Source organism: Ahaetulla prasina, chromosome 5 (assembly GCF_028640845.1).
Source record: "Ahaetulla prasina isolate Xishuangbanna chromosome 5, ASM2864084v1, whole genome shotgun sequence".
Taxonomy (NCBI): domain Eukaryota; kingdom Metazoa; phylum Chordata; class Lepidosauria; order Squamata; family Colubridae; genus Ahaetulla; species Ahaetulla prasina.
The window spans coordinates 16,183,022-16,211,020 of record NC_080543.1 but is presented as its reverse complement, the minus strand read 5'-3'; the positions used below and the strand labels follow the sequence as shown (position 1 = coordinate 16,211,020).

At 44.2% G+C, this 27,999-nt stretch overlaps 1 protein-coding gene across 1 annotated transcript; it reads left to right on the top strand.

The window, feature by feature from the left end:
* The first annotated feature begins 2 nt into the window (after nt 1-2).
* On the top strand, nt 3-27,954 carry CWC15 (CWC15 spliceosome associated protein homolog). The gene is made up of 7 exons (XM_058185139.1): nt 3-164; nt 4,158-4,335; nt 5,561-5,798; nt 6,799-6,996; nt 13,041-13,277; nt 25,001-25,119; nt 27,682-27,954. Exons 2-7 carry the CDS (start codon nt 4,205-4,207, stop codon nt 27,809-27,811), a joined length of 1,053 nt encoding a protein of 350 aa, XP_058041122.1. The 5' UTR covers nt 3-164; nt 4,158-4,204; the 3' UTR covers nt 27,812-27,954.
* The last annotated feature ends 45 nt before the right edge of the window (nt 27,955-27,999 follow it).

The following is a 27,999-nucleotide window of genomic DNA, read 5'->3' as shown; positions in this document are numbered from 1 at the left end:
TTCACTCTATGGTTTTGTGTGCGGTGGATGCTGGCCTGTGGGAGGAATAATGGCGGAGCGGGCCTAGCCGTGCGGCGGTAACAGCGAGCCTTGGGTCGAGCTACATGGTTGGATCTTCGTATGTGCTTCAGAAGCCTCTCCATTTAAGCCAGTCATTACAGCAGGTAGAATTAATTATAATACAAATGTTGTGATGGGGATTTTTATTTAACGTGTTACGGAGCTTTCAAACAATCCTAGGTTGCAGAATCTATTGGTACGACAGCCCTGTAAGGTAGGACAGCAGCCCTACACCACCACCACCACCACCACATCCTCTTCTTGCAAAAGGCCTGTAAACGAGGGCCTGAAGCTCTTTCTCAGTCTCTCCATGTAAGATCCTGAGTAACTGTATTGATGTGCCTTACGCAGGACGTGTCTTGGGGATCCGTTGAAGTTGGAAAAAACTGAGGCTGGCTAACGCTTGGATGGGAGACCACCAGGAAATCCCAGGGCTGGAGAACAGACTGCGAATTTAAAGGCGACTTTGGCAAACTATGGGTGTGTTCTCCTGCCCTAGGAAACTACGTGAATCTGTCTCTAAAGTTAAGAGTCTCTTAAGTTTTCATCGAAGTGATCTTTTTGGTGACTGAATTAATTCAGAGGGGATTAAAGGTGTTAGTCTAATCATGTGGATCTCAAGCTTTTCCCTTACAGTGGTATCATACAGGTGAGAATAGAATAGAATAGAATAGAATAGAATAGAATAGAATAGAATAGAATAGAATAGAATAGAATAGAATAGAATAGAATAGACTAGAATAGAATTAGAAATAATAGAAATAGAAAAGAATTCAATTCAATTCTTTATTGGCCAAGTGTGATTGAACACATAAGGAATTTGTGTATATGCTCTCAGTATACATAAGGAGAATAAAATACATTCATCAAGAATCAAAAGATACAACCCTTAGTGATAGTCAAGGTTACTAATAGGCTATCAAATCGTACAAATAAACAAATTAAAAACAATATAAATTGAAAGACACAAGCAACATGGTTATTATAGTAGTAAGTGGGAAGAGATAGATACTAGTAAGGAAGAGAAGAAGAATAGTAATACAGTCTTAGTAAATTATTTGATAGTGTTATGGGAATTAGTTGTTAAGCAGAGTGATGGCATTCGGGAAAATTAGAGTAATGTTTTCCTCCTCCTGGGGCACTTCAGATGTGTGGACTTCAACCCCTACAATTCCTTTTAACTGGCCCGGTCGTGGATGAGAATCCTGGGAGTTGAAGTCCCATCTCTTGGGGGAAAGTTGGGGACCGCTGGATTAGAATCAGGAACTTGGGGGCTGTTTTGTGATTACATTTCTACCCCAGTTCAAATGATGCATCGGATTGGGGTGTTTGAAGATAGTTGCTGGATAGATTTGTATTGTGATTGTAATAATTACAACTATTACAACCACAATACAAATCTGTCCAGAACGGGGCATGATGGCTTAGCGGTGAAAGACACCGAGCTTGTTAGCTGAAGCTGACCGCTTGGGTTCAAGACCTTAGAGCCACACAACAGGGTTCCTATTCACCTAGCAGTTGGAAAGCATGCAAATGCAAGTAGATAAATAGGTACCACTTTGGTGGGAAGGTAAGAGGTTCTGGGTGCTTTTGGCATATAGGTATGCTGGCCACATGACCACGAAAAATGTCTTCAGACAATGCTTGCTCCCTGGGCAAAAAATGGAGATGAGCACCCTACCCTAGTGTCCGACACAACTGGACAGGGAAACCTTTAACTAAGATTGGCTCAATTCTTTGAAATTAAAATGGTCTGTTTATGATGTAGGTATGTATCTGTGATACAAGGAGTTAATTGTAGTCAACTTAATTACAATAATATAAATATTACAATCAATGTCGTGTTTTATTAACATAGAGGCAAAGATGAATTATATTGTGTTTGGTGGCCTTCCAACAACAGATCTATAACTTGATAATAGAAATTTGTTGATTCAGTTATTTGCTGCCTTGGTAATAGGATGAGTAGGGAGATGCCTAGATGAATGATAGGTAAGTATTGAAGAAAGTCATCTGATATTGCACGAGTGTATGGAGCCTATTTAGGACTGAAGAGCATGAAGAAATCCTATATCTTTTCTTTACAACAGATATGTGAAAATGTTTATTCTATATTTAAAAAAATAAACTAGTGATAGTTTATTAAATTTGTTTGCCGCCATCTCACCTAAAGACAATGATAATGATGCCTCATTGCCAGTTGGTTGCTATAACATGCTTTTCTTAAAAGGAAATTGTTTCACTAGCACAGCATGTCTAACAGCTCTAACTACAGAACAGAATAAAAGCCTCTGATAGCAAATAGTTGTTCATATTGTCTTTTACGTATGCACTGTTTCACCAGATGCAAAAAGCAAAGGAAGGTTACTATGAGATTTATGTGCAGGTTTTACTTCGTAGCTGTTGAATGCTGAATAGTAGTTTTTAATATAATTTTATTGCATTTAAAGGGGGCCGCGGTGGCTCACGTGGTAAGACGCTGGGTCTGTGCACCGCTGAGATGGGCAACTTGGTAGCTCGATTCCCGTGAGCGAATAAACCGCATAGGGACAAGAAAGGAGCCCCCCCACCCCCCCGAATGCCTACCGGCATCCAGGCGTCCCACGGGTGAAGATAACACCGCCCCCAAAAATTACTTTCACAGAGACAGTCAACCACCTCGGTGATCCCTGGCTAACACGTGCCATACACTAAATAAATAAATAAATTGCCTTACACACTGTAAGCCGTCCTGAGTCTTCGGAGAAGGGTGGGATATAAATGTAAATTTAAAAAAAAAATTGCATTTAAATCTCACCTACCCTCTGTGCATCCAAGATTGTGTAGACAAGGTTTTCCTTAATTTTATTTAGTAACTATCATGAATGGCTCGTGAGAGAAAGTAATAGCCTGAAGGCTATCAGAGACATGGTACAGGAAGAGCAAAAACTGAATGAATGAACCGAATACATTTGCAATTCTGATAGAAGCTTTGATGTAAGAATAAAACTTAAGTGTTGTGGACAGCTAACATCAAAAACATCATTAAAAAAGGACAACAAAGAATGTTCTTTCTGCGCCAACTCAGTAAGCTCAAACTGCCCAAGGAGCTGCTGATCCAATTCTACAGAGGAATTATTGAGTCTGTCATTTGCACCTCTATAACTGTCTGGTTCGGTTCTGCAACCCAACAAGAAAAACACAGACTTCAGAGGATAATTAGAACTGCAGAAAAAATAATTGCTACCAACTTGCCTTCCATTGAGGACCTGTATACTGCACGAATCAAGAAGAGGGCCGTGAAAATATTTGCAGATCCCTCGCATCCTGGACATAAACTGTTTCAACTCCTACCCTCAAAACGACGCTATAGAGCACTGCACACCAGAACAACTAGACACAAGAACAGTTTTTCCAAGGCCATCACTCTGCTAAACAAATAATTCCCTCAACACTGTCAGACTATTTACTGAATCTGCACTACTATTAATCGTTTCATAGTTCCCATCACCAATCTCTTTCCACTTATGACTGTATGACTATAACTTGTTGCTGGCAATCTTTATGATTTATATTGATATATTGATCATCAATTGTGTTGTAAATGTTGTACCTTGATGAACGTATCTTTTCTTTTATGTACACTGAGAGCATATGCACCAAGACAAATTCCTTGTGTGTCCAATCACACTTGGCCAATAAATTCTATTCTATTCTACTCTATTCTATTGTTTGGCATCCTTTACAATGATTTTTAGGAAACCCCCCCCCCCAGACTTCCAAAGAATAGAAATGTATTTCATATTAAAAAAATACTTTTTGGCTCTGTATCTGCCCACGTTTTTCCATTTTCATCCCTGGAAATTTTGCCACATTTTAAAAAATGTAGGTACAGTATCACAATATCATTAAGGTTTTTCAGATGCAGCAGTACAATAAAGATACACCTCTGCTTAAAACTCCCATTCTGTGTTGGCTTCACTACCACCAAACCTTTTGAATTGTGTATAGCTTGCAAAGAAATGAAGATACATAACATTGGGGCTGCAACTGTAAAGGGGACCATTTCCTTGAAGAAGATGTATTGACCAAGATTTGTTTTTGTTTTGCTATTGTAGGTTTTTAACCGACATCCATGGTGTGAGTTTGATTCCATGCTTGTAAGATGACTACCGCTGCCCGACCAACCTTTGAACCTGCAAGAGGCGGAAGAGGGAAAGGAGAAGGGGACTTAAGTCAGCTGTCCAAGCAATATTCCAGCAGGGATCTTCCTTCTCATACAAAAATCAAATATAGGTAAAGGCCAAGTTTTTGTTGTGGTGATGGTGGGAATTGATTTTTGATAGTGGGCTTTATTTTGCCTGAAAAAGGAAGGCCTGGCATTTGTTTTGTTTCTGGCATCTAGTGTACTGTCAGTGCAGTATAGTTATCATTTGTACCGGAGACAAATTCCTTGTGTATCTTAACCATACTTGACCACGGGAAGTTTAAGAGAAGACCTGATGCATCTGGAGATTTATGAATTTATCATCTCCGGTGGGTCACACACCATCCCACACCATTCAGTTGCCTCCTGAAAAAGCATCTTTGGGACTAACATGACCTGGATAACTGAGAATCTCTACAGACTTTTAGCTATCCAATTTGGGGTGAACACCCTTTGAATGGTGTGGGGGTAGGAATGGATTTCCAGGAGGAAAAAAATTGCAGACTACAGGAACCAGGAGCCCCACTCAGGTGACCCTGAGGACACAGATAAAGCTCCAAGTGCTTCAGTGATCCTCTAAAAGGATGCAAATGACCAGCTGTCTGCAAGGAATATAAATCCTTCCATTCCCCACTATCCTGTCAGAGCTGAAGAAACTTCTTGGATGAGAAGTAAAACATTGTCAAAGAAAAAAACAAGAAAGTCCAGTTGCCTTCTGAAAAAGCACCTTTGGGACAATGTGAAAGAAACCATGGAGTTTCTTATGAGAGACCTGCCTGGATTACACATGTCATTAGAGAGAGCTGCGATGGTGCAGTGGTTAGAGTGCAGTACTGCAGGCTACTTCTGCTGATCACTGGCTGGCTGCCAGCAGTTTGGCAGATCGAATCTCACCAGGCTTAAGGTCGACTCAGCCTTCCATCCTTCTGAGGTCGGTAAAAATGAGGACCCAGATTGTTGCGGGGCCATATGCTGATTCTGTAAATCGCTTAGAGAGGGCTGGAAAGCACTGTGAAGAGCTGAAGAACCTTCTTGGATATGAGAAGTGAAATGTCTTCCAATGAAAAAAACAAGGAAGGTCAGTTGCCTCCTTGAAAAAACGCCTTTGAGACAACCACGATCTGGATGACTGAGAATCTCTACGGACTTCCAGAAGTTTTTATGTTCCAAATTAGAAAACGGCTGATGGAAACCTTCCCAATAGCAGATCATGTTGCTTTGCCCTTCCCCACGTCTTCCTTCATTTTTCTTGTCTGCTGTGCTGCATCCGCTTCCTTTTCTTGACTCGCCGCCTTAATGTGCTGCTTCTTTCAGGCAAACCACTCAGGATGCCCCTGAAGAGGTGCGCAACCGTGATTTCAGGAGAGAACTGGAGGAGAGGGAGAGAGTTGCTGTGAGAGAGAAGAACCGAGACCGGCCGGCGCGAGGTGTGTGCAAAGAGGTGGTTTTGTGCGGTTGGTCAGCCTCTGTGGCGATAGCCGTGGATCAAATGCAGGCCCAGGAAGCTCAAAAGGGATTCCCTCAAGTAAAATTTGAAAATATTCCATGGGGTGTAATTATTTAATATAAGACCAGCTGGGACAACTTGTCACTCTAGATAAAAAATGGTATATACCGTATTTTCCGGACTATAAGACAACAGACTATAAGACGTACCTAAATTTACAGGAGGAAAACAAGAAAAAAATAGGTTTTGGCCTCCGCGTGTCGATTTTTGCCCTCCCAGGCCCTCAGAAGCACTCTGCGGTGCTCCACACAACCCGTTTTCATCAAAAACTGGCCCGTTTTTGGCCTCCCAAGACCTCCATGCATTGCATTTTTGCCCTCCCAGGCCCCCAGAAGCGCTCTGCAGTGCTCTGCACGGTCCGTTTTTGGCCTGCAGAGTGCTTTTGTGGGGCTGGGAGGGCAAAAAACATGACACGCGGAGGGTTCAGGAAGCCAAAAATGCCTGTATTCAGTCTATAAGATGCACCTAAATTTTCACCCACTTTTGGGGGGGGGGTGCGTCTTATACTCCAAAAAATACGGTAATTAACTTCTTTCCTTTACTCTAAAGTCTGTTTACAGGCTTACAAGCAAAAATGAGAGTCTTGGCATTTTCCTCTCCCTCTTCTTTTTCCCAGTTAGAGAAACAGTTATTAGAATTTGGATATACTGAAATACCAGTGTGATCTAGTAACATTTTCTTTTAGCCTGTCAGCTTCATTTTCTGTGATATGCACTTTTCTTTCATTGCTGTTTGATTCTGAGTTCTTTTTTCTTTTCTTTTTCTTGGTGGCTATGTTTCTTTCCCATCCCACACCATTCAGTTGCCTCCTTGAAAAACGCCTTTGAGACAACCACGATCTGGATGACTGAGAATCTCTACGGACTTCCAGAAGTTTTTATGTTCCAAATTAGAAAACGGCTGATGGAAACCTTCCCAATAGCAGATCATGTTGCTTTGCCCTTCCCCACGTCTTCCTTCATTTTTCTTGTCTGCTGTGCTGCATCCGCTTCCTTTTCTTGACTCGCCGCCTTAATGTGCTGCTTCTTTCAGGCAAACCACTCAGGATGCCCCTGAAGAGGTGCGCAACCGTGATTTCAGGAGAGAACTGGAGGAGAGGGAGAGAGTTGCTGTGAGAGAGAAGAACCGAGACCGGCCGGCGCGAGGTGTGTGCAAAGAGGTGGTTTTGTGCGGTTGGTCAGCCTCTGTGGCGATAGCCGTGGATCAAATGCAGGCCCAGGAAGCTCAAAAGGGATTCCCTCAAGTAAAATTTGAAAATATTCCATGGGGTGTAATTATTTAATATAAGACCAGCTGGGACAACTTGTCACTCTAGATAAAAAATGGTATATACCGTATTTTCCGGACTATAAGACGTACCTAAATTTACAGGAGGAAAACAAGAAAGTCCAGTTGCCTTCTGAAAAGCACCTTTGGGACAATGTGAAAGAAACCATGGAGTTTCTTATGAGAGACCTGCCTGGATTACACATGTCATTAGAGAGAGCTGCGATGGTGCAGTGGTTAGAGTGCAGTACTGCAGGCTACTTCTGCTGATCACTGGCTGGCTGCCAGCAGTTTGGCAGATCGAATCTCACCAGGCTTAAGGTCGACTCAGCCTTCCATCCTTCTGAGGTCGGTAAAATGAGGACCCAGATTGTTGGGGCCATATGCTGATTCTGTAAATCGCTTAGAGAGGCTGGAAAGCACTGTGAAGAGCTGAAGAACCTTCTTGGATATGAGAAGTGAAATGTCTTCCAATGAAAAAACAAGAAAGTCCAGTTGCCTTCTGAAAAGCACCTTTGGGACAATGTGAAAGAAACCATGGAGTTTCTTATGAGAGACCTGCCTGGATTACACATGTCATTAGAGAGCTGCGATGGTGCAGTGGTTAGAGTGCAGTACTGCAGGCTACTTCTGCTGATCACTGGCTGGCTGCCAGCAGTTTGGCAGATCGAATCTCACCAGGCTTAAGGTCGACTCAGCCTTCCATCCTTCTGAGGTCGGTAAAATGAGGACCCAGATTGTTGGGGCCATATGCTGATTCTGTAAATCGCTTAGAGAGGCTGGAAAGCACTGTGAAGAGCTGAAGAACCTTCTTGGATATGAGAAGTGAAATGTCTTCCAATGAAAAAACAAGAAAGTCCAGTTGCCTTCTGAAAAGCACCTTTGGGACAATGTGAAAGAAACCATGGAGTTTCTTATGAGAGACCTGCCTGGATTACACATGTCATTAGAGAGCTGCGATGGTGCAGTGGTTAGAGTGCAGTACTGCAGGCTACTTCTGCTGATCACTGGCTGGCTGCCAGCAGTTTGGCAGATCGAATCTCACCAGGCTTAAGGTCGACTCAGCCTTCCATCCTTCTGAGGTCGGTAAAATGAGGACCCAGATTGTTGGGGCCATATGCTGATTCTGTAAATCGCTTAGAGAGGCTGGAAAGCACTGTGAAGAGCTGAAGAAACTTCTTGGATGAGAAGTAAAACATTGTCAAAGAAAAACAAGAAAAAATAGGTTTTGGCCTCCAGCGTGTCGATTTTGCCTCCCAGGCCCTCAGAAGCACTCTGCGGTGCTCCACACAACCCGTTTTCATCAAAAACTGGCCCGTTTTGGCCTCCAGCGTGTCGATTTTGCCTCCCAGGCCCCCAGAAGCGCTCTGCAGTGCTCTGCACGGTCCGTTTTGGCCTCCCAAGACCTCCATGCATTGCATTTTGCCTCCCAGGCCCCCAGAAGCGCTCTGCAGTGCTCTGCACGGTCCGTTTTGGCCTGCAGAGTGCTTTTGTGGGGCTGGGAGGCAAAAACATGACTGTGGAGGGTTCAGGAAGCCAAAAACACCTGTATTCAGTCTATAAGTTGCGCCTAAATTTTCACCCACTTTTGTCTTATACTCCAAAAATACGGTAATTAACTTCTTTCCTTTACTCTAAAGTCTGTTTACAGGCTTACAAGCAAAATGAGAGTCTTGGCATTTTCCTCTCCTCTTCTTTTCCCAGTTAGAGAAACAGTTATTAGAATTTGGATATACTGAAATACCAGTGTGATCTAGTAACATTTTCTTTTAGCCTGTCAGCTTCATTTTCTTGTCTGCTGTGCTGCATCCGCTTCCTTTTCTTGACTCGCCGCCTTAATGTGCTGCTTCTTTCAGGCAAACCACTCAGGATGCCCCTGAAGAGGTGCGCAACCGTGATTTCAGGAGAGAACTGGAGGAGAGGGAGAGAGTTGCTGTGAGAGAGAAGAACCGAGACCGGCCGGCGCGAGGTGTGTGCAAAGAGGTGGTTTTGTGCGGTTGGTCAGCCTCTGTGGCGATAGCCGTGGATCAAATGCAGGCCCAGGAAGCTCAAAGGATTCCCTCAAGTAAAATTTGAAAATATTCCATGGGGTGTAATTATTTAATATAAGACCAGCTGGGACAACTTGTCACTCTAGATAAAAATGGTATATACCGTATTTTCCGGACTATAAGACGTACCTAAATTTACAGGAGGGAAAACAATGCAGACTACAGGAACCAGGAGCATTACGCAGGTTACGCTGAGGACACAGATAAACCTCCAAGTGCTTTACTGATCATCTAAAAGGATGCAAATTACCAGCTGTTTTCAAGGAATATAAATCCTTCCATTCCCCACTATCCTGTCAGAGCTGAAGAAACTTCTTGGATGAGAAGTAAAACATTGTCAAAGAAAAAAACAAGAAAGTCCAGTTGCCTTCTGAAAAAGCACCTTTGGGACAATGTGAAAGAAACCATGGAGTTTCTTATGAGAGACCTGCCTGGATTACACATGTCATTAGAGAGAGCTGCGATGGTGCAGTGGTTAGAGTGCAGTACTGCAGGCTACTTCTGCTGATCACTGGCTGGCTGCCAGCAGTTTGGCAGATCGAATCTCACCAGGCTTAAGGTCGACTCAGCCTTCCATCCTTCTGAGGTCGGTAAAAATGAGGACCCAGATTGTTGCGGGGCCATATGCTGATTCTGTAAATCGCTTAGAGAGGGCTGGAAAGCACTGTGAAGAGCTGAAGAACCTTCTTGGATATGAGAAGTGAAATGTCTTCCAATGAAAAAACAAGAAAAAATAGGTTTTGGCCTCCAGCGTGTCGATTTTGCCTCCCAGGCCCTCAGAAGCACTCTGCGGTGCTCCACACAACCCGTTTTCATCAAAAACTGGCCCGTTTTGGCCTCCCAAGACCTCCATGCATTGCATTTTGCCTCCCAGGCCCCCAGAAGCGCTCTGCAGTGCTCTGCACGGTCCGTTTTGGCCTCCCAAGACCTCCATGCATTGCATTTTGCCTCCCAGGCCCTCAGAAGCACTCTGCGGTGCTCCACACAACCCGTTTTCATCAAAAACTGGCCCGTTTTGGCCTCCAGCGTGTCGATTTTGCCTCCCAGGCCCTCAGAAGCACTCTGCGGTGCTCCACACAACCCGTTTTCATCAAAAACTGGCTGGAAAGAAGTCCATCCCATCTCCAAATTATCATAACCATTGCCCACTGTAGTTTACAAAATGGAATGCTCTTTCCTCAAACTGGATTAATGTAGAAGACTAACATATGAGCTTCCGGATGTTAAATTTTTTGAATGGTTGGAATGGGAATCTTTACAGGTATTGCAAACCATAGAGCTGTGGTAGTCAGCCTGGTCCCTACCGCCCACTAGTGGACGTTCCAGCTTTCATGGTGGGCGGTAGGGGTTTTGTCTGATACTGAAGCACTTTCCTTTTTTCTAATTTAATTGACTTTTTAAAAAAATTTCATAGCATTATTTAAAAACATTTTCATTAGGTTTCCATAAAATTCCCCGTGACAATTTAAATTTCTGAAAATATACTATTTGTATTGCCCGCGCATAAGTTTAGTTCATGTTATGTAAGTGAAACTAAATGGTGCTATAGTGCGACCGCAAACAAAAGACCCTCGTCCCAGAATAGCTTGCACATTTTCCCCCACACCACCCAGCTGTAACAGACAAGCAGAACTGGTAGCCGGTCCCCCCCCTCCAAACCCAATCCATGATGCGCGAGAGGCATGCACAGATGACGATAAATGGTGCATTACTGTGGAACTGGTGGGCAGTTAGAAAATTTTACTGCTAACAGATACAAAAGTGAGCGGTAGGTATAAAAAGGTTGACTACCCGTGCCATAGAGCTTTTCTGTCAGTGGGGACAGACTGGCCCCTCAGGAAAGCAAGACTCTTGAATCCATTGAGTTGAATCGAAAGAATGTTTACTGAGAGAAACTGGGTGCGGTAAAGTCAGGTGGAATCTGAAGGTCCTGCACAAAGCGTAAAGCAATTCCGTCGATTGCCCAGTCCCAACCCTGTCTTTACCAGTCCACCGGCAGCCAATACGATGCCGAGAAGATATTTTGAGAACGCTGAGGTGCTAGGCAGATAACAGTTCACACTCAGGGCCCGACGGCCTTGAAACCTGGCGAAAACTGGCTGGAAAGAAGTCCATCCCATCTCCAAAGTCAGGCCCCCCTCTCAAATTTCCAAGCCAACAGCACAAGCGGAAAAATCCCAAGCGTGCCATCTCCTCCCCCGCCACAAGCATAATGGCATGAGGCACGACAATGGGGCTGACATCTTCCTTCTTAAATTTGGGGAATCTTAATCATCCATTTACTGTAGTTGCCAAATCTTTTCTTTAACCGATAAGCACTTTTGAAATTTTGAGAATATTTATTTTATTCATATCCCGCCTTTGTTATTATTATAAACAAGTCAAGGCGGTGAGGTGAACATATCTAAATCTCCTTCCTCCTCTTTTCCGCACAACAACCTTGTGAGGTGGGCTCAGCAGAGAGAGAGAGGAAATAGCCCAAGGTCACCCAGCCGCTTTAACATTCTAAACATGTTAGCATGTTAAACATGCTGTTGTGGCTCCAGCCCTGCCCCAGACCTGGCCCCCTGCCAGAGAGTGACTCAGAGAGTGAGGGGGAAGGGCCGTCAGGGCTCCCTTCTGCAGGGCCGGCTTCCCTGGCTCAGCTCCAGGAGCCAGAGGCAGGCCAGGTGGAAGAAATACTGAGACCTCTGTCTCCTGTATCTCCCTCCCACTCGCCCAGGCAATGCTCCCAGACCCAGCTGTGGACAATCAGTCCTGGTTGGACCCTAGGTTTCATAGACAGGAGAGGCGGGAACAACAGAAGCAGGGGTGGGGCAGGCCTAGGAAGTGGTGAGTCACGGAGCCACACCCCACAGGGTATAAAAGCAGCAGGGGCTGCTATACTACTCCGTGGCGAACAAATCAACTGCTTAGAGAGAACTTGAGCTGAAGTACTGTTTGTTCCTGGTTGACTCGTCGGCATCAAGAAAAGATAACAGAGAAACTTGGCAGACGTTTGCTAGTTTACTGCCAGAGCTGATAGCTGCCGTGGACTGAACTGCCGGCTAATTAAGTCATCGCTCGTGCCTCCCGGACTGAGGTGGGGGGTGGGGACAGAACACATGCTTTTCCAAAGTGACTGCGGCCAGTCACTAAACACCCATTTATTGGACAGCAAAATTCCTGCCACTCCTTATAATATCCCATAACTCTTATGATCTCAACTTCTAGGGTTTTTTTTTCACACACATGACAAAGCACTGGGTTTTGACTCCCATCGTTTTAATTTTCTAAAATGTTTTTCTCCTGCATTTTTAATGCAGAACCATTAAAATTGCTTGACGTGAACATATTGCAGTACGCTGGCTTCTATGCATTTTTCTTTCAATGAAACCAATCTAATAATAACGTAAAATCAGATAGAATGTAAATCCTGGCAAATACCAGGGAGGTGTCATGGGTTTATTAGAGACCCAGGCTTTAGGATTAAATAATATATGTTGTGATTGAACCTAAGAAGATGGATACAGAGCTGAATTGAAAATATGGTAACTTAAAAACGATCTCAAGGTTGCACATATGATTCCCACCCCCCAAAAAATATATATATATCACTTAAAAATTTTCATGTTCAGTTAGAAAGAATCAGAAACAGAAAGAAATCTTTGATGAGTGATGATTTCTCTGGTAAAAATTTAAAAGCGTAACGTATGCTCGCTTGGTACAATCTTGTTTGGAAAACTGAAAATTGCAAATTGCATGAACTTACACATTTTTCATTGGTACAAGTTTGTGTATTTGGTGCATTATATATACCTGTTTTATGATATGAACCAGGGAACGGGAATGAAAGATTTTACGCTAGCAGGAGGGTACTAGTGTGCATTTCAGAAATAAATTGGGGAAAGAGGCATCAGAGTACAAGGGAAGCACCTGTCTGTTTTTAAAGCAGCCGCCTCTTGGGAAGCAGCAGGCTTAATTCGGTCAGTGGTACGGAAGGGCTGAGTTTGGGTCTTTGTGCAGTCCAGAGTTCCTTTCCGGAATGAAATCTGAAGCATTGCACACTCCTTTTGGGTGTAAAATGAACGGTCTGCTGGTTTTGCTCCATTTACAGGAGGAGGAAGAGGAGGAAGATTACGATGAAGAGAGCGACGACGATACAGCTGCTCTGTTAGCTGAGCTAGAGAAGATAAAAAAGGAACGAGCTGAAGAGCAAGCCCGGAAGGTAAACGCATGATTTAAGTTTGCTGATGAAATGACAAAACAAAGATAGGGAGCTGATCGATACCTTCTAGGGCAGGGGTGTCAAACTCAAGGCCTGCGGTCCGGATCCGGCCCGTAGAGTGCTTAGATCTGGCCCGCGGGGCTGCCCTGGAAAAAGCAAAGGACCGGCCTGCGAGACCTCTGCCAGCAAAAACGGGCTTCTTTTTTGCTGGCAGAGGGCTGCAGGAAGCTGTCACGGGCAAAAAGGGGCCGGGGGGGGGCTGCTCGCGGCTCCCCTGAGCTCCGTTTTCGCTGGCAGCGGGCTAGCAAAACAAACTACAAATAAAAGAAAAATGTTTCCCCTTTTGTATTTGAGCATTGAAGAAGGGACAGGAAAGGAGAAAGAGAAAGAGGAAGGACAAAGAAAAAGAAGAAGGAAAGATGGGGAGAGAGCAAGGAAGGAAAAAAGAAGGAAAGCGGGGAAGGAAGAAGAAAGGAAAATGAAGAGGGAAGGGAAAAGAAGGAAGGGAGGGAAGGAAGGAAGGGAGGAAGGAAGGAAGGAAGGAAGAAAGGAAGGAAGAGTCAGGGTGTTTGTGTGGGAAGTCTTGCCTTAGCACTTGGCCACCCCAGGTGCCCCCACACATGTGATGTCGAGCTGGCCACACCTACCTTGGCCGCAGGAGGTCAAACAAAACCCTGATGCGGCATTTCTCAATGAAATTGACACCCCTGTCCTAGGGCTACCATTAGAGGTAGCCAGTGGTGGGATTCAGCCAGTTCGCACCACTTCGAGAGAACCGGCTGTTAACATTCTGAGCAGTTTGGTGAACTGGTTGTTGGAAGAAACCATTAGGGCAGAGAACCGGTTGTTAAATTATTTGAATCCCACCACTGGAGGGTAGCCCTTGATTTACTACTACAGTTGAGGCCAAAATTTATGTTGCCAAAAATTTGTTAAGTGAGTTTTGCCCCATTTTACAACTCATTTGTCGAGTGAATCCCTGCGATTGTTAAATTAGAAATAGGGTTGTTAAGTGAATCTGGTTTCCCCTCTGACTTGGTTTGTCTGAAGGTTGCAAAAGGTGATCCGGGAGCCCTGGGAGACAGCAACCGTCATGAAAATATGAACCACTTCAGCTTCCGAATGTAAATCACGTGACCTTGGGGGCGCTACAAGGGTCATAAGTGTGAAAAATGGTCATACCGCCCTTTTTTTTCAGCACCGTTGTAACTTTGAACGGTCCCTTTGTGAACTGTTGTAAGTTGAGGACTATCTGTATTTATTGAAAATGATTCTTTTTTATTTGGGGAGAAATTTCTTTCATATCTCTGCAGCTGAAATTGCATTTGATTGATGATAATGTTATCCAGTCGTGTCCAACTCTTGATGTTTCTATGGACCAGGTCTCTCCACATCTTCCAATCTTGCCCTACTTCCTTGATTATTCTATGCTCTGGCTGGTGTCAGCTTTGATGGTGTACATTTGAGTAGATGGGCACATTTAGGTTCTATGAGATTGAGCGGTGCGGTGGCCTAGAGGTGGAGCTGTCGCCTCACAATCAGGAGGCTGTGAGTTCGATCCTAGGTAGAGGCGGATATTTCTCTCACTGGGCACACACAGGGAGTATATCTGCTGTGAAAAAACCTCAGCATTGGTGACAGGAAGGGCATCCGGCCAGTAAACACAGTTGCCCAGACTCCACCCCGCAAGGGATTATGGGGGTCGTTAAAAGAGGATGATGTAGGTTCTATGAGATAGAAAAGATATAGAGTTAGGATATGATGAACGCCAGCTATCTTCTATTCTTATTTTCCTCTCAAAAATCCTTTTCACCTAACAGTTGTAAATCGTTTTTCCAAGCGATGGTAAAGTAAGTAGCCACTCATTACCAAGTGTTTTAGAGCTGCATTATTTTCAGTTTCACTTGCGAGAGGCTGCTGGGGAAAAAAAGATGCTTATTGACATAAAATCTAGCCAAAGCATCTATCTATCTATATAAAAGCCAAATACCATTCACTCATCATGAAATTTCCAGAACAGTAAAGCCTACAAACTTGAAATTTGGCATGTATGTTCCTCTTGGCTTCCAGGTGCTTGCTAAGAAAGGATTTTTCGAAATGACCATCAGATCATTAGTATTTCATATACAGTATTAAATTCACATGCTCTGATGCGAAGGAGTTAGACTTTCTACTCCCCCTCCCCACCTGAAAGGAACTCTGTCCCAACTGCCAGTTGCCTTATATTAACATGCCCTTCACTAAACCAGGCATGGGCGTGGCCAGCGCGTGACTGAGCCGGCCTGTGGGCTGGGACATTCCACTCCCCCTCCCCCTCTGTTCCAACTACCAGTTGCCTTATATTAACATGCTCTGATGCTACGAAGTTCCACATTCTACATTACGTTTCAGGCTTTAAATGTCAATTTATCACGCCTATTCACATAGTTTCGTAGCGAAGCACGGGCATCCAGCTAGTATTTTATAGTTACGAAACTTGCTAGGAGAGAATAAGGTCTAATTCACTAATAAAAGCAGTTTGTTAACAAGAACAGAGAGCTGGCAGTTCACCAAGGAGCAGACCTTACGGAGAATTGTTAGGCCTTTAATGTACTATAAGCCTTAGTTTTTGGGAAGGAAAATAAGAAAAAAAAGCTGATTGGCAGGTGGATTAGTTGCCTGGAATACCCCCAATCAGCTGTTCCCAGAGGTGAATTTTAGCAACAGGTTCCTTGGTTGTGAGCTCTGTGCCTTGCTTTTTTTTTTTTTCCTGCCTTTGAAACTTCTGAAACACTTTCAGAAAAAACTTTTTTCTGCCTCTGAAAGTCTTCGAAACAGCTTCAGAAAAAAAGCCTCTGAAGCTCTGTTTGGGGGCTTCTTTTCTGAAGCTGTTTGGGGCCTTCGTTTCAGGGGTTTGCAGACCCCTGACTTAATCCGATATGGCTTCTCTGCTTTCTCTGGAATCATTTCCTCTTCTTTGAGCAAAAACACTCATAAATTTTAAATGGACTCTGCACTAACTGTTTGCTCTCCAGATATGACCTGACGAATGAGGGCAATGGGATTGGTTGCCCATCCCATCTGGAGGCAGTCAGTGTGATGCAGTGTTGGGGACTGGATTGCCATGGGAGAGGGATATGTACATGTATTCTGTTTGGGGGCTTCGTTTCTGAAGCTCTGTTTGGGAGCTTTGTTTCTGAAGGTCTGTTTGGGGGCTTCTTTTCTGAAGCTTCGTTTCTGATGCTTTTTTCAGCCACTGAAACCTCCGTTTGAGAAACATTTGGAGTATAAGATGCACCCAGATTTTCACCCTCTTTTTGGGGGGGAAAGGGTGTGTCGTATACCCTGAAAAATACGGTAAGTAAACAGCTTTAAATCATTTCTTGGTAATCCAGAGATACTAACAATCCAGTCTTGTTCATTATATCAGCCCAAACCAGTCATTGCCTATAAGCTAGGAATGTGCAAAACTTTCGATTCAGCATGATTTTGAATTTGGAACACTTTGCCATTCCCCGAAACAAATATTATTTCTAGAAACAGTCCTTTAGTACCACTAGAGGCTGCTAGAAGCTGTTCGATGTAAAATTCTCAGTCAGGCACCGTCCTGATGAACTGAAATTGCAGTTTCTATCTTGCCCAGCCAGCTTGGCCAAAGAATGGTGGGAGGAGAACTCTGAGGGCACCACGGTGGGAAGGCTGGTCTACAGCTTGGATGGGGGGATGAGCAAAATTCCTTAGTACAGGAACAGTTCACTTGGATATTCCCAGGAAAGTTCAACTTTTTTCTTTCCAGAATGCACCAATTGTCTGTTTGGTGTTGGTCTTTTCTGGATGTGGTCTGGACCCCAACCTGAAATCTTTTCCAGAACATCACGAAACAAAAGCCATTTTTTCCCCACAAAACTGTTGGGAATGTTCCTTGTAGTGCAGTAATGGCGAACCTTTTTGGCACTGAGTGCCAAAAGGGAACACACACACGCTAGTCTGCGCCGCAACCCGGAAAAGGAGCTTCCCAGGGTGCATGAACTTCCGGTTTCCAAAAATGAACTTCCGGTTTCCAAAAATGAATTTCCGGTTTCCAAAAATGAACTTCCGGTTTCCAGCACGCACATGCTTGCCGGCCAGCTAGACTTCTTGGTTTTTGGCACACATGGCGCGTGCAACAATCAGCTGGCCGGCACGCATGATCACCCAGGATAACGGAAGACCAGCTCTTCCAGTTTCTGGCACTGCTGCACGCACGAGGGCCAGCTGATCATTGCATGTGCATACGCGCCAGAAACAGGCACTACCGCTGCACGTGCCAGGCGACATGGCTCCATGTGCCACTTCGGGCATGCGTGCCATAGGTTCGCCATCACAGTTCTAGTGGAACACTCCAGGGAATACCCAAAGGTGCTTTTTCAGGAGGCAACTGGACTCTTGCCTTTTCTTTTGAAGATGTTTCACTTCTCCTCTAAGAAGCTTCTTCAGCTCTGACTGCATGGTGGGGAATGGAAGGATTTATATTCCTTGCAGACAGCTGGTACTACAGGAACCAGGAGCACCACTCAGGTGACCCTGAGGACACAGATAAACCTCCAAATGCTTCAACCATCCTCTTAAAAAGGATGCAAATGACCAGCTGTCTCCAAGGAATATAAATCCTTCCATCCCCCACTAACCTGTCAGAGCTAAGGAAACTTCTTGGATGAGAAGTGAAAGGTCTTCAAAAGAGAAAACAAGAAAAGTCCAGTTGCCTCCTGAAAAAGCACCTTTGAGACAACCATGACCTGGATGACTGAGAATCTCTACAAAAATTCCAGGGAATATCAAAATATTCCATTGCTAGATCATTGTCTATTGTGCATAATCTCATTATTACTAGGGGGTGTGCAGTACTACGGGTTTGAGTCTAAAGACGTGCTTCAAAGTATTTGGAAGGACCTCTCTTGTCACTCTTTAAACCAGTTCACATGGTTTTAACTACCAGAGGACAGTTTTACGATTCAGGAGAGAATTAAAAGAATTGCAAATAGGACTCCTGTTTCTGAGCCATGGTGCACCAAAACACTTTTTTTAAAAAATCAAATATAAAGCATCACAGGGACGCCGTAGCTTAGTGGCTAAGAAGCTGAGCTTGTTGATCAAAAGGTCGGCAGTTCAGCGGTTCGAATCCCTAGTGCCATGTAACGGGGTGAGCTCCCGTGACTTGTCCCAGCTTCTGCCAGCCTAGCAGTTTTGAAAGCACGTAAAAAATGCAAATAGAAAAACAGGGACCACCTTTGGTGGGAAGGGAACCACGTTCCATGCCCTTTTGGCGTTGGGTCATACTGGCCACATGACCACGGAGACATCTTCGGACAGCGCTGCCTCTTCGGCTTTGAAACGGAGATGAGCACCGCCCCCTAGAGTCGGGAACGACTAGCACATACATACGAGGGCAACCTTTACCTTATATAAAGAATCACACAGCCTTCAATTATGATCATTTGCTATGCTTCTTTGGATTAGCTTGCATTGGATAGCTGGCTTACCAAGTACAGTCATCTTTGCTCTGATTGGCAGCTGGTCTCTAAGCTATTGAGCAATCGTTTCCCCACCCCGCCTGCCTGCACAATTTTGCAGCCTGGAATCCTTTCCGTAGCTGGTTTAACCCTGTTAAGTTCCCCTATCAAAGCCATGTGATCTCCTGCTGAGCTTCAGCATTTCTGGAATGTTATGCTTGTCCTGAATTCTGTTTATGAGTATGCGCTATATCTGAGGTAACTAATATGCCTGCCTGGGAAATGACGGCGATGAATACTTATGTATGTTATTAAAATTAAAATTATAAGCATTTATTTTATTTTATTTATTTTATTCAATTTCTATACCGCCCTTCTCCCGAAGGACTCAGGGCGGTGTACAGCCAAGTAAAAAATCACAATATCAATATTAAAAGAAATTAAAACAAGCATATTATAAAATGGCCAAATTTAAAACGAATTAAAATATTAAAATATAAATATCCCAATAAAATTTTAACCCAATAAAATTTTAAGCCAGTCCCGCTTGAATAAATAAGTGCGTTTTCAGCTCACGGCGAAAGGTCCGAAGATCAGGTACTTGACGTAAACCAGGGGAAGCTCATTCCAGAGCGTGAGCTCCCACAGAGAAGGCCCTACTCCTGGGGCCGCCAGCCGACATTGTTTGGCGGACGGCACCTGAGAAGGCCCTCTGTGAGAGCGCACGGGTCGGTGGGAGGCAACGGTAACAGCAGGCGGTCCCGTAAGTACCCGGGTCCTAAGCCATGGAGCGCTTTAAAGGTGGTGACCAAAATCTTAAAGCGCACCCGAAGACCACAGGAAGCCAGTGCAGACTGCGCAGGAGTGGTGTTACATGGGAGCAACGAGTTGCTCCCACTATTACCCGCGCAGCTGCATTCTGACTAACTGCAGCCTCCGGGTGCACTTCAAGGGCAGCCCCATGTAGAGAGCATTGCAATAATCCAGGCGGGAAGTTACGAGGGCATGAGTGACCGTGCATAAGGCATCCCGGTCAAGGAAGGGGTGCAACTGGCGCACCAAGCGAACTTGGTGGAAGGCCCTCTTGGAGACGGCCGCCAAATGATCGTCAAACGACAGCCGCCCATCCAAGAGGACTCCCAAGTTGCGCACCCTCTCCGTTGGGGCCAATAACTGCTTCACAGCCAGCTGCAGCTGCAGCTGACTGAACCGGGTGCCGCATCCACAGCCACTCCGCCTTGGAGGGATTGAGCTTGAGTCTGTTTCTCCCCATCCAGACCCGCACGGCTTCCAAACACCGGGACAGCACTTCGACAGCTTCGCTGGGGTGGTCCGGGTGAAAAGTACAGCCGCGATCGTCAGCGACAGATGATAACTCACCCCAAAACCACTGATGACCTCGCCCAGCGGCTTCATATAGATGTTGAACAGGAGGGCGATAGAATCGACCCTGAGGCACCCCACAAGTGAGGCGCCTCGATCGACCTCTGCCCCTGTCAACACCGTCTGCGACGGTCGGAGAGATAGGAGGAGAACCACCGATAAACGGTGCCTCCCACTCCCAATCCCTCCAACCGCAGCAGGATACCATGATCGATGGTATCGAAAGCCGCTGAGAGATCTAATAGGACCAAGGCAGAGGAACACCCCCTGTCCCTGGCCCTCCAGAGGTCATCCACCAACGCGACCAAAGCTGTCTCCGTGCTGTGACCGGACCGGAAGCCGGACTGGAACGGGTCTAGATAGACAGCTTCATCCAGGTACTGGGGAAGCTGCCACGCAACCACACTCTCTACAACCTTCGCCACAAAGCGAAGGTTGGAGACTGGACGATAGTTACCCAAAATAGCTGGGTCCAGGGAAGGCTTCTTGAGGAGGGGTCTCACCACCGCCTCTTTCAAGGCGGCAGGGAAAACCCCTTCCATCAACGAAGCATTTATAATTCCCTGGAGCCAGCCTCGTGTCACTTCCTGAGTAGCCAGCACCAGCCAGGAAGGACACGGGTCCAGTAAACATGTGGTCGCATGTAACCTTCCCAGAACATCAATGCGCAGACATTGAGTTTATCTTTTAGCCAGAAAGCAACGCAAGACAAAATTATATTGAATAACAGTAAAGGATTAAACTTAAGGTAAAGGACGTTAGTTGTATTGGCTTAGTATTGTTAGTTGTATTGTAGTTGTTAAATAAGACAATATTTACAGAATGGATGAAATAGAATACTTCCATTTAGACGAAGTGTAGCATATGAATAAGATTAAACATTTTAACAACTAGTTGAATACACACTTAACTGAAGAATACATAGAGGTCTGTTTAAGTTCTTACCAGTTTTGTTTTGTTTTTTATCATGGAAAGGATTTTTACATGTCTCTTTTTCACTAATCTTGTAGTGCCCTGAGAAAAACTTAAGTGAAAAATTCTAGATTTCCCACATCCTGAATTTCACTGTTACATTTTTTTTTTTTAATTAGTGCGATTGGCTTTTTATCTTAACATTTATGCTTGCTTGATCTGCCTCCAATCTCCAGGTTACACTCTATTTGTGGAGGATGCAAGTAGTATAATCTTTTACCGCCTGGCCCAAACTAAATAAGTTGGTATTCGCTCTCCAATTTCATCCCAAGGATAAGCACTGGAATCATTTTTGTTTCCAAGCAAACCCAAGGTTAAAAGTTGAATCTGTCACTCAGGAGCTGAGGTTTCAAATTCCCTGCCATGATTCCCCTTGCAATTTTTGGGTCTGGTTTGCTACGAGTGACATTCTTAAAGGTAAAGGTTCCCTTCGTGCATATGTGCTAGTCGTTCCCGACTCTAGGGGGCGATGTTCATCTCCGTTTCAAAGCTGAAGAGCCAGCGCTGTCCGAAGACGTCTCGGTGGTCATGTGGCCGGCATGACTAAATGCCAAAGGCGCACAGAACGCTGTTACCTTCCCACCAAAGGTGGTCCCTATTTTTCTACTACTACATTTTTACATGCTTTCGAACTGCTAGGTTGGAGGAAGCTGGGACAAGTAACGGGAGCTTACCCCGTTACACGGCACTAGGGATTCGAACCACTGAACTGCCAACTTTTCGATCGACAAGCTCAGGGTCTTAGCCACTGAGCCACCGCATCCCTCTACACCGCAACATTCTTGGGTGGTTTTAAATAACCTTACCATTACGATATGCATATTTAGGATTTATCAATAGCATTACAGTTCGACAATCGTGCAAATTACTTTTTGAAAAATCAGAATTCCATTCCACCCTGCACTGGGCAGATCTCACCGCAAGGACTCTTTAACATTTAAGGAAGGATTCTGATGCACTGGAATAAGTTCCGAGAAGGAAAAGAAGGATAATCAGGAGATTAGAAACTGAGGCCTGTGAACAGAGATTAAATGAGTTAGCAATATTGAGCCTTGAGAAAAGATAAGGGTGAGGATAGGACAGCAAACTTCAAATACTTAAAAAGTCTGCTAAGTAGAAGTCAGCCAAGAACCATTTTTGTCCTCCTAGAAAGCAAGACGGAGAATGACGGTTTTAAGATACAGCACAGTGAATCCAGTTGACTATTAGGAAGAAGATGTGACTGCTTTATCTCTTATGGGCTCCCCTCCGCGGGTTGCTTTTAATAAAAGCTGTCCAGGCATGCTCTACAGATGGTCCTCGACTTACGACCGATGGCTTAGCGATTGCACGAAGTCACAATGGACCCCCCTTCTCTAGGTACTTGCGACCTGGTTCTGAAATTGTGACACAGACGCTCGCAGACACATGATGGCATTTATGTCTGGTTTTGACACACAAAATGGTGCCTAGCAAACAAAATGGGTTCGTACGATTAGCATGGTGACTGCTTAACAACTGCTGCTGCAAACAAAAAAGGTTGTAAAACAGATCCAGTCACATGGTGGTCTGCTTTACAACTCTGATGACTTAACGACCGTAATGGGCAGGGGTATATTAAGGTTGTGGGTCGAGAACTACCTGTTGCTTGGATTTTCATATAGTCTTAATACCCTCTTCCAATTTTTCTGTGTTTTTGAGCCCAACTGGGATACATAAACTAGATTACTGAAGCAGCTACTTCTGTCTTCTGTATTTTGGGTTACTATCTAAGGTTTGAGTTCATTGTGGCACTGCTTTCTGTTAATTGGCTTGGTTCGTCCCATGAGATCTTGGAGGCTTCAGGTTCCTTCCATAAAACGGTGTCATTTAGGAGGATATGAAAGTACAATTTTTCTGTCACAGCCCCTACCCTCTCTTCAATTTCAAATCTTTATTGTCAGTGCACAACATATGTACAATGAGATTGGTTGAGCTCCCTCAGTGCACCTCGCCTCAACACAATACAACTCGCAGTGAAGACAGAAAATCCCTAACCCAATAAATCATATTAACAAAACACCCAGTCCTATTGCACCAGTGTGAACATGTAACACATTGCACCGGCCCTGCAGTCCATCATCCTACGTAGTTATGATGTTATTTCTCATTCAGGAGACTGACAGCCCACGGATAAAAACGTTCTTCACCCCGTTTATACGGCTGGCTATACTTTTATATCTCCTTCCCGATGGTAGGAGGGTAAAGAAGTGATGACCAGGTCGTCCCTGAGAATTTTCCTCACTCTTCTAAGGCAGCGAGCCCTAGCGATCTCATCTAGTAGTATCAGGGGACAGCCCTCTTCCCCAGGTTTTGGATGGGCCTGACCTGAGCTGTTGACCTTCTGCAAGGCCTTGAAAACGTGTCTTATTGCCCAGGCAAAAATGTTGGATGTGCTCATCTTGAGTTGACTTGGCTTCAATTTTGCCACCTTGTGGTCTTTTGTTATTGGGTTTTTCTGTTTTTATATTTTTTTAATTATATGTGAGGTGCCTGGGTCACCTTTTGTAGTTGGCCAACCATGTAAAATCACCAAATGAGTAAATAGAATTTAATCTAGAAGTAGCATAGGTTGTGTACCCAGAAAATTTAGTTCTGCAGCTTAACACATGATCAAACAAGTTAGACCAGTGATGGTGAACATTTTTGGCACTGAGTACCGAAAGGGTAGCATATGTCTGAGCTGCAACCCAGAAGAGGAACTGCCCAGGGAGCATGTGTGCACCCGAAAATGAACTTCCAGTTTCAGCTGCTGAACTTCCGGTTTCAGCCAGCTACTCTTCTGGGTTTCTGGCATGCATCATGTGCAATGATCAGCTGGCTGGTGTGCATGCTCATGCAGGAAAATGGAAGACCAGCTCTTTCCGTTTCCAGCACTGCCACATGCAAAAAGGCCAGCTGATCGTCGCACGCACATGCACGCCAGAAACCCGGAAGAGGAACGAGCAATGCTGCATGAACCAGGTAATATGGCTCCGCGTGCCACTTCGGGTATGCACGTCATAGGTTGAAGATGCTCCAAAATGGCTTCAGGGTTAACATCCTTCTTTGAACGTCTCACTGGAAGGTGAACTCTTCATTTCCTGGACTCATCACTGCCTGCCCTGGATACACAAAGCCAAAATCTCAGAACAGCCTCTGGCTTCCATCCTGTATTTGGTATATGCTTATTTCAGAAATGGAAACCTGGCACTACAAACATTTTAAAAAAAGGAAACTTGGAACACAACGCAAAAGGAATTGCGGCTGACTCCGTTGTGGTCCGTCAGCAGCCTACGGAGCTGGCAACTGAGTTGGAGAGCGATGAGGCTGAGGTGAGGCCAGAGCCATCAAGAAGTGAGGTGTGGACTCCAGAGCCTCCAGAGCTGATAGTAGTGAGACAGAGGAACAGGAGGAGCCTGTTCCTAATGCACACATGAGAAGAGCTGTCAGAAGGCAAGAGCAGCTCAAGCAGAGAAGACAACTCAGGAGTAGGGCCAAGAGATGATTGGCCCCTCCCATAAGGCTTAAAACAGACCAGTGTAAAACAACAGTGTAGCTGCGTCCTCTGCTTCATGTACGTCTTTGTTTTTGTAGCTTCTGGACATTTATCAGGACGGGCCTTTGGCAGTTTGCCTAATTGGACTAAGGTTTGCGATAACTGAAGAATTTGTGTTTGGGAGGCATTTATTTTACTTTGAGTTGAACAACGCTGGGAATGAAGTAATTTCCAGCTGTTCGAATAAAGTTTATTTTATCACGGACTGAGTTTGTTGCTACTTACTTGGGCCTGGGTCACAACAGACTCTTTAGCTGCTTCTACAGGGACCTGAAAAGGAAGCAGTCCGTTTTTATAAAAGCATGTTCATTTTTATAAGAGTCCACCTTTCCTTCTCTTGGCAGGAACAAGAACAGAAAGCCGAAGAGGAGAGGATACGGATGGAAAACATCCTAAGCGGTAACCCTTTGCTGAACCTTACAGGACCAGTACAACCTCAAACAAATTTTAAAGTGAAGCGAAGGTATGGAGATGTTAATGGGGTATTAAATTGATTCTCAGCTTCCCTCCCCCCCATTGGATTGTGAATAAAGAGTCATCATTCCAAAACAGTTCAATTGGATTTTAATTGAATTGTTTAAAGAGAAAATCACAAAGCGGAGAACAGGCATTTAAGGCCTTCAAATCCTTAATCTCTGCTACACATATAAACACACAATTGTCTTCCTGTACTACAATTCAAGATCCTACGGTATTATTTCTTTCCCTATGCTCAGAGTTTAGGCAAATAAACAAGAGCTTGTTTACAAGAGAGGCTGTAAACCAGGATGTACAAAATTAAACATTTTACTTAGCAGAAAGTGCTGAACCAGCATGGAATAGACAGTCCAGAAGTAAGTCCATCATGGAGGGGTTGAAATAGAACATGCCAGAACTCTCTGGCACCTACCATTCCTCAGTGAGTTCTGCACATCACTTAACCGTGAGCTTAATTGGCCAAAGAGTTGTTATTTCTTTTTCTATTATTCTACAGTTCTATAGCCTTAATTTTGTTACTTTAGGGTTTCATGCTCAGCCCTCACCGGATGCAATGTTTCCTCTGTAATTGATTTAATCCAAATCTGATTCTACCAAATTTGGATTCTACCAAATCTTTAGGATTGACAGAATTTCCCCAGGCTTAGATTCAGAGATAGAAATCTAGAACTAGAGGAAAAAACAATCACTAAAATGTACATAAGAAAGGGGTCACGGCACATTTTAAAATTCCTCTATTCCCAGATAATTCATTTATATTACATGGCTTTCCACCACATTTTTAAATCTTATGTCTTCCTTACACACATACAAATGTGTGTCTTGCACAACAGATCCTTAGATTCTATTTGTCTGAATCTGCTTTTGACTACCATTTAAATGTTGTCAGATATACCTCAGTTTTTTACTGATTTGTTTATAATGCTAAATCCTCAACTTTGTTGTGATGGTCCTACCTACGGGTTAATTACAACCCAGATTAGAAGTGACAATTATTGGTGGGACTGCAGTCATGCGGCCATACATTGGATGCTTGGCGAATGGCCATTTGCAGTGTTATTTGATCACGTTTTACTACGATTTTAATCCGTTTTAGGTTTGCTTAACAAACTCCACATTCACTCTGTAACTGCTGCACTGGCTTAATGACCACTGCAAAAACAATAATAAAAATTGGGTGGGTCATGTCACCCACCTGTTTTACCGGCCATCACGACTTATGAGCAAAAGGGACAGGTTCTGCCATGGTCATAACTCAAGGACAGCCTGTATGGTTTCTGTAATCAACTCAAGTATGCATTCACAAACTTCTGTTCTGGAAGATCCATAATATGAATAAAATCAGAGCCGTTTGGGGAAAGTTATAATATTGGGCTTTTGTTTTTCCTGTCCAAATATCACTTAACTGTTACCCGCATTCAGAGGAACAGAGTTGGAAGGGACCTTGGAGGTCTTCTAGTCCAGGGGTCTCCAACCTTGGCAACTTTAAGACTTGTGAACTTCAATTCCCAGAGTTCCTCAGCCAGCTTTGCTGGCTGAGGAACTCTGGGAGTTGAAGTCCACAAGTCTTAAATAGAATAGAATAGAATAGAATTTTTTATTGGCCAAGTGTGATTGGACACACAAGGAATTTGTCTTTGGTGCATATGCTCTCAGTGTACATAAAAGAAAAGAAAAAGAAAAAAAATACCTTCATCAAAGATACAACATTTACAACACAAATGAAAGTTGCTAAGGTTGGAGACCCCTGTTCCCTGTTCCCCTGTAGGGCTTCTGTGGCTCAGACTGGTAAGACAATCTGTTATTAACACAGCTGCCTGCAATTACTGCAGGTTCTAGTCCCACCAGGCCCAAGGTTGACTCAGCCTTCCATCCTTTATAAGGTAGGTAAAATGAGGACCCAGATTGTTGGGGGCAATAAGTTGATTTTGTATATAAATATACAAATAGGATGAAGACTATTGCTAACATAGTGTAAGCCGCCCTGAGTCTTCGGAGAAGGGCGGGATATAAATGCAAATAAAAAACCCAAAAAAACCCACCTCCTGCTCAAGCATATCAGGATAGCCTATTTTAACACATGTTAACATAGGTCAAGGATCAGCAACCTGCAGCTCTGGAGCTGCATGTGGCTCTTTCATCCCTCTGCTGCGGGTCCCTGTTGCTCAAAATATGCGTCACAACTGCCGATGTGCGACACCCACTAACGTACAATTTATTAAGCTTTTCGACCCCCAGTAGGCCAACCCCATGGATAAATCCATAAAAGAAAAGTTTCAGAAGAAAACAGAATCTTTAATTCAACTACATATGCTAGTTTTGTGGCCGCTCAGGAAATAGTCAGGCACGGGAAGAATTTTGTGACTCCCGGTGTTTTCTGTGAGAAACGGGTTCAAATGGTTCTCTGAGTGTTTAAGGTTGCCGACCCCTGACCTAGGTGGTTCCTGGTTCTGTACTCAAAACTTCCAGAAAGGGAAATATGCCAGAATATTTTAGTATGGACCAAAATCTTTGGTAGAACTTCTGACATGTTCCTTTCCTCTTTTAGGTGGGATGATGATGTTGTCTTCAAGAATTGCGCTAAAGGTGTAGATGAGATGAAAAAAGACAAACGATTTGTCAACGACACGCTGCGGTCTGAGTTTCACAAAAAGTTTATGGAAAAATACATCAAGTAGGATCTCGTTTTTGAATAGGTTGTGTTGCCGATACGTTGTGTGGCGCAAGTCATTTGCCTTCCATCAGAAACATGCTGGCTCGGATGGAAATCTGTCAACCATGGACAGGTATCCCCCATGATCATAGAAATCTTTTTAACTTAATTCCCAGAGTTCCTCAGCCAGCTTTGCTGGCTGAGGAACTCTGG

What these genes read in the sequence shown, in the direction of transcription:
- CWC15 (XM_058185139.1), top strand. Translation starts at nt 4,205, where the DNA reads ATGACTACCGCTGCCCGACCAACCTTTGAACCTGCAAGAGGCGGAAGA. An exon ending in CTCAAAAGGGATTCCCTCAA is followed by an intron (nt 6,997 to 13,040) that starts GTAAAATTTGAA and finishes TAATTCGGTCAG; the next exon opens with TGGTACGGAAGGGCTGAGTT. An exon ending in CTGAAGAGCAAGCCCGGAAG is followed by an intron (nt 13,278 to 25,000) that starts GTAAACGCATGA and finishes TTCTCTTGGCAG; the next exon opens with GAACAAGAACAGAAAGCCGA.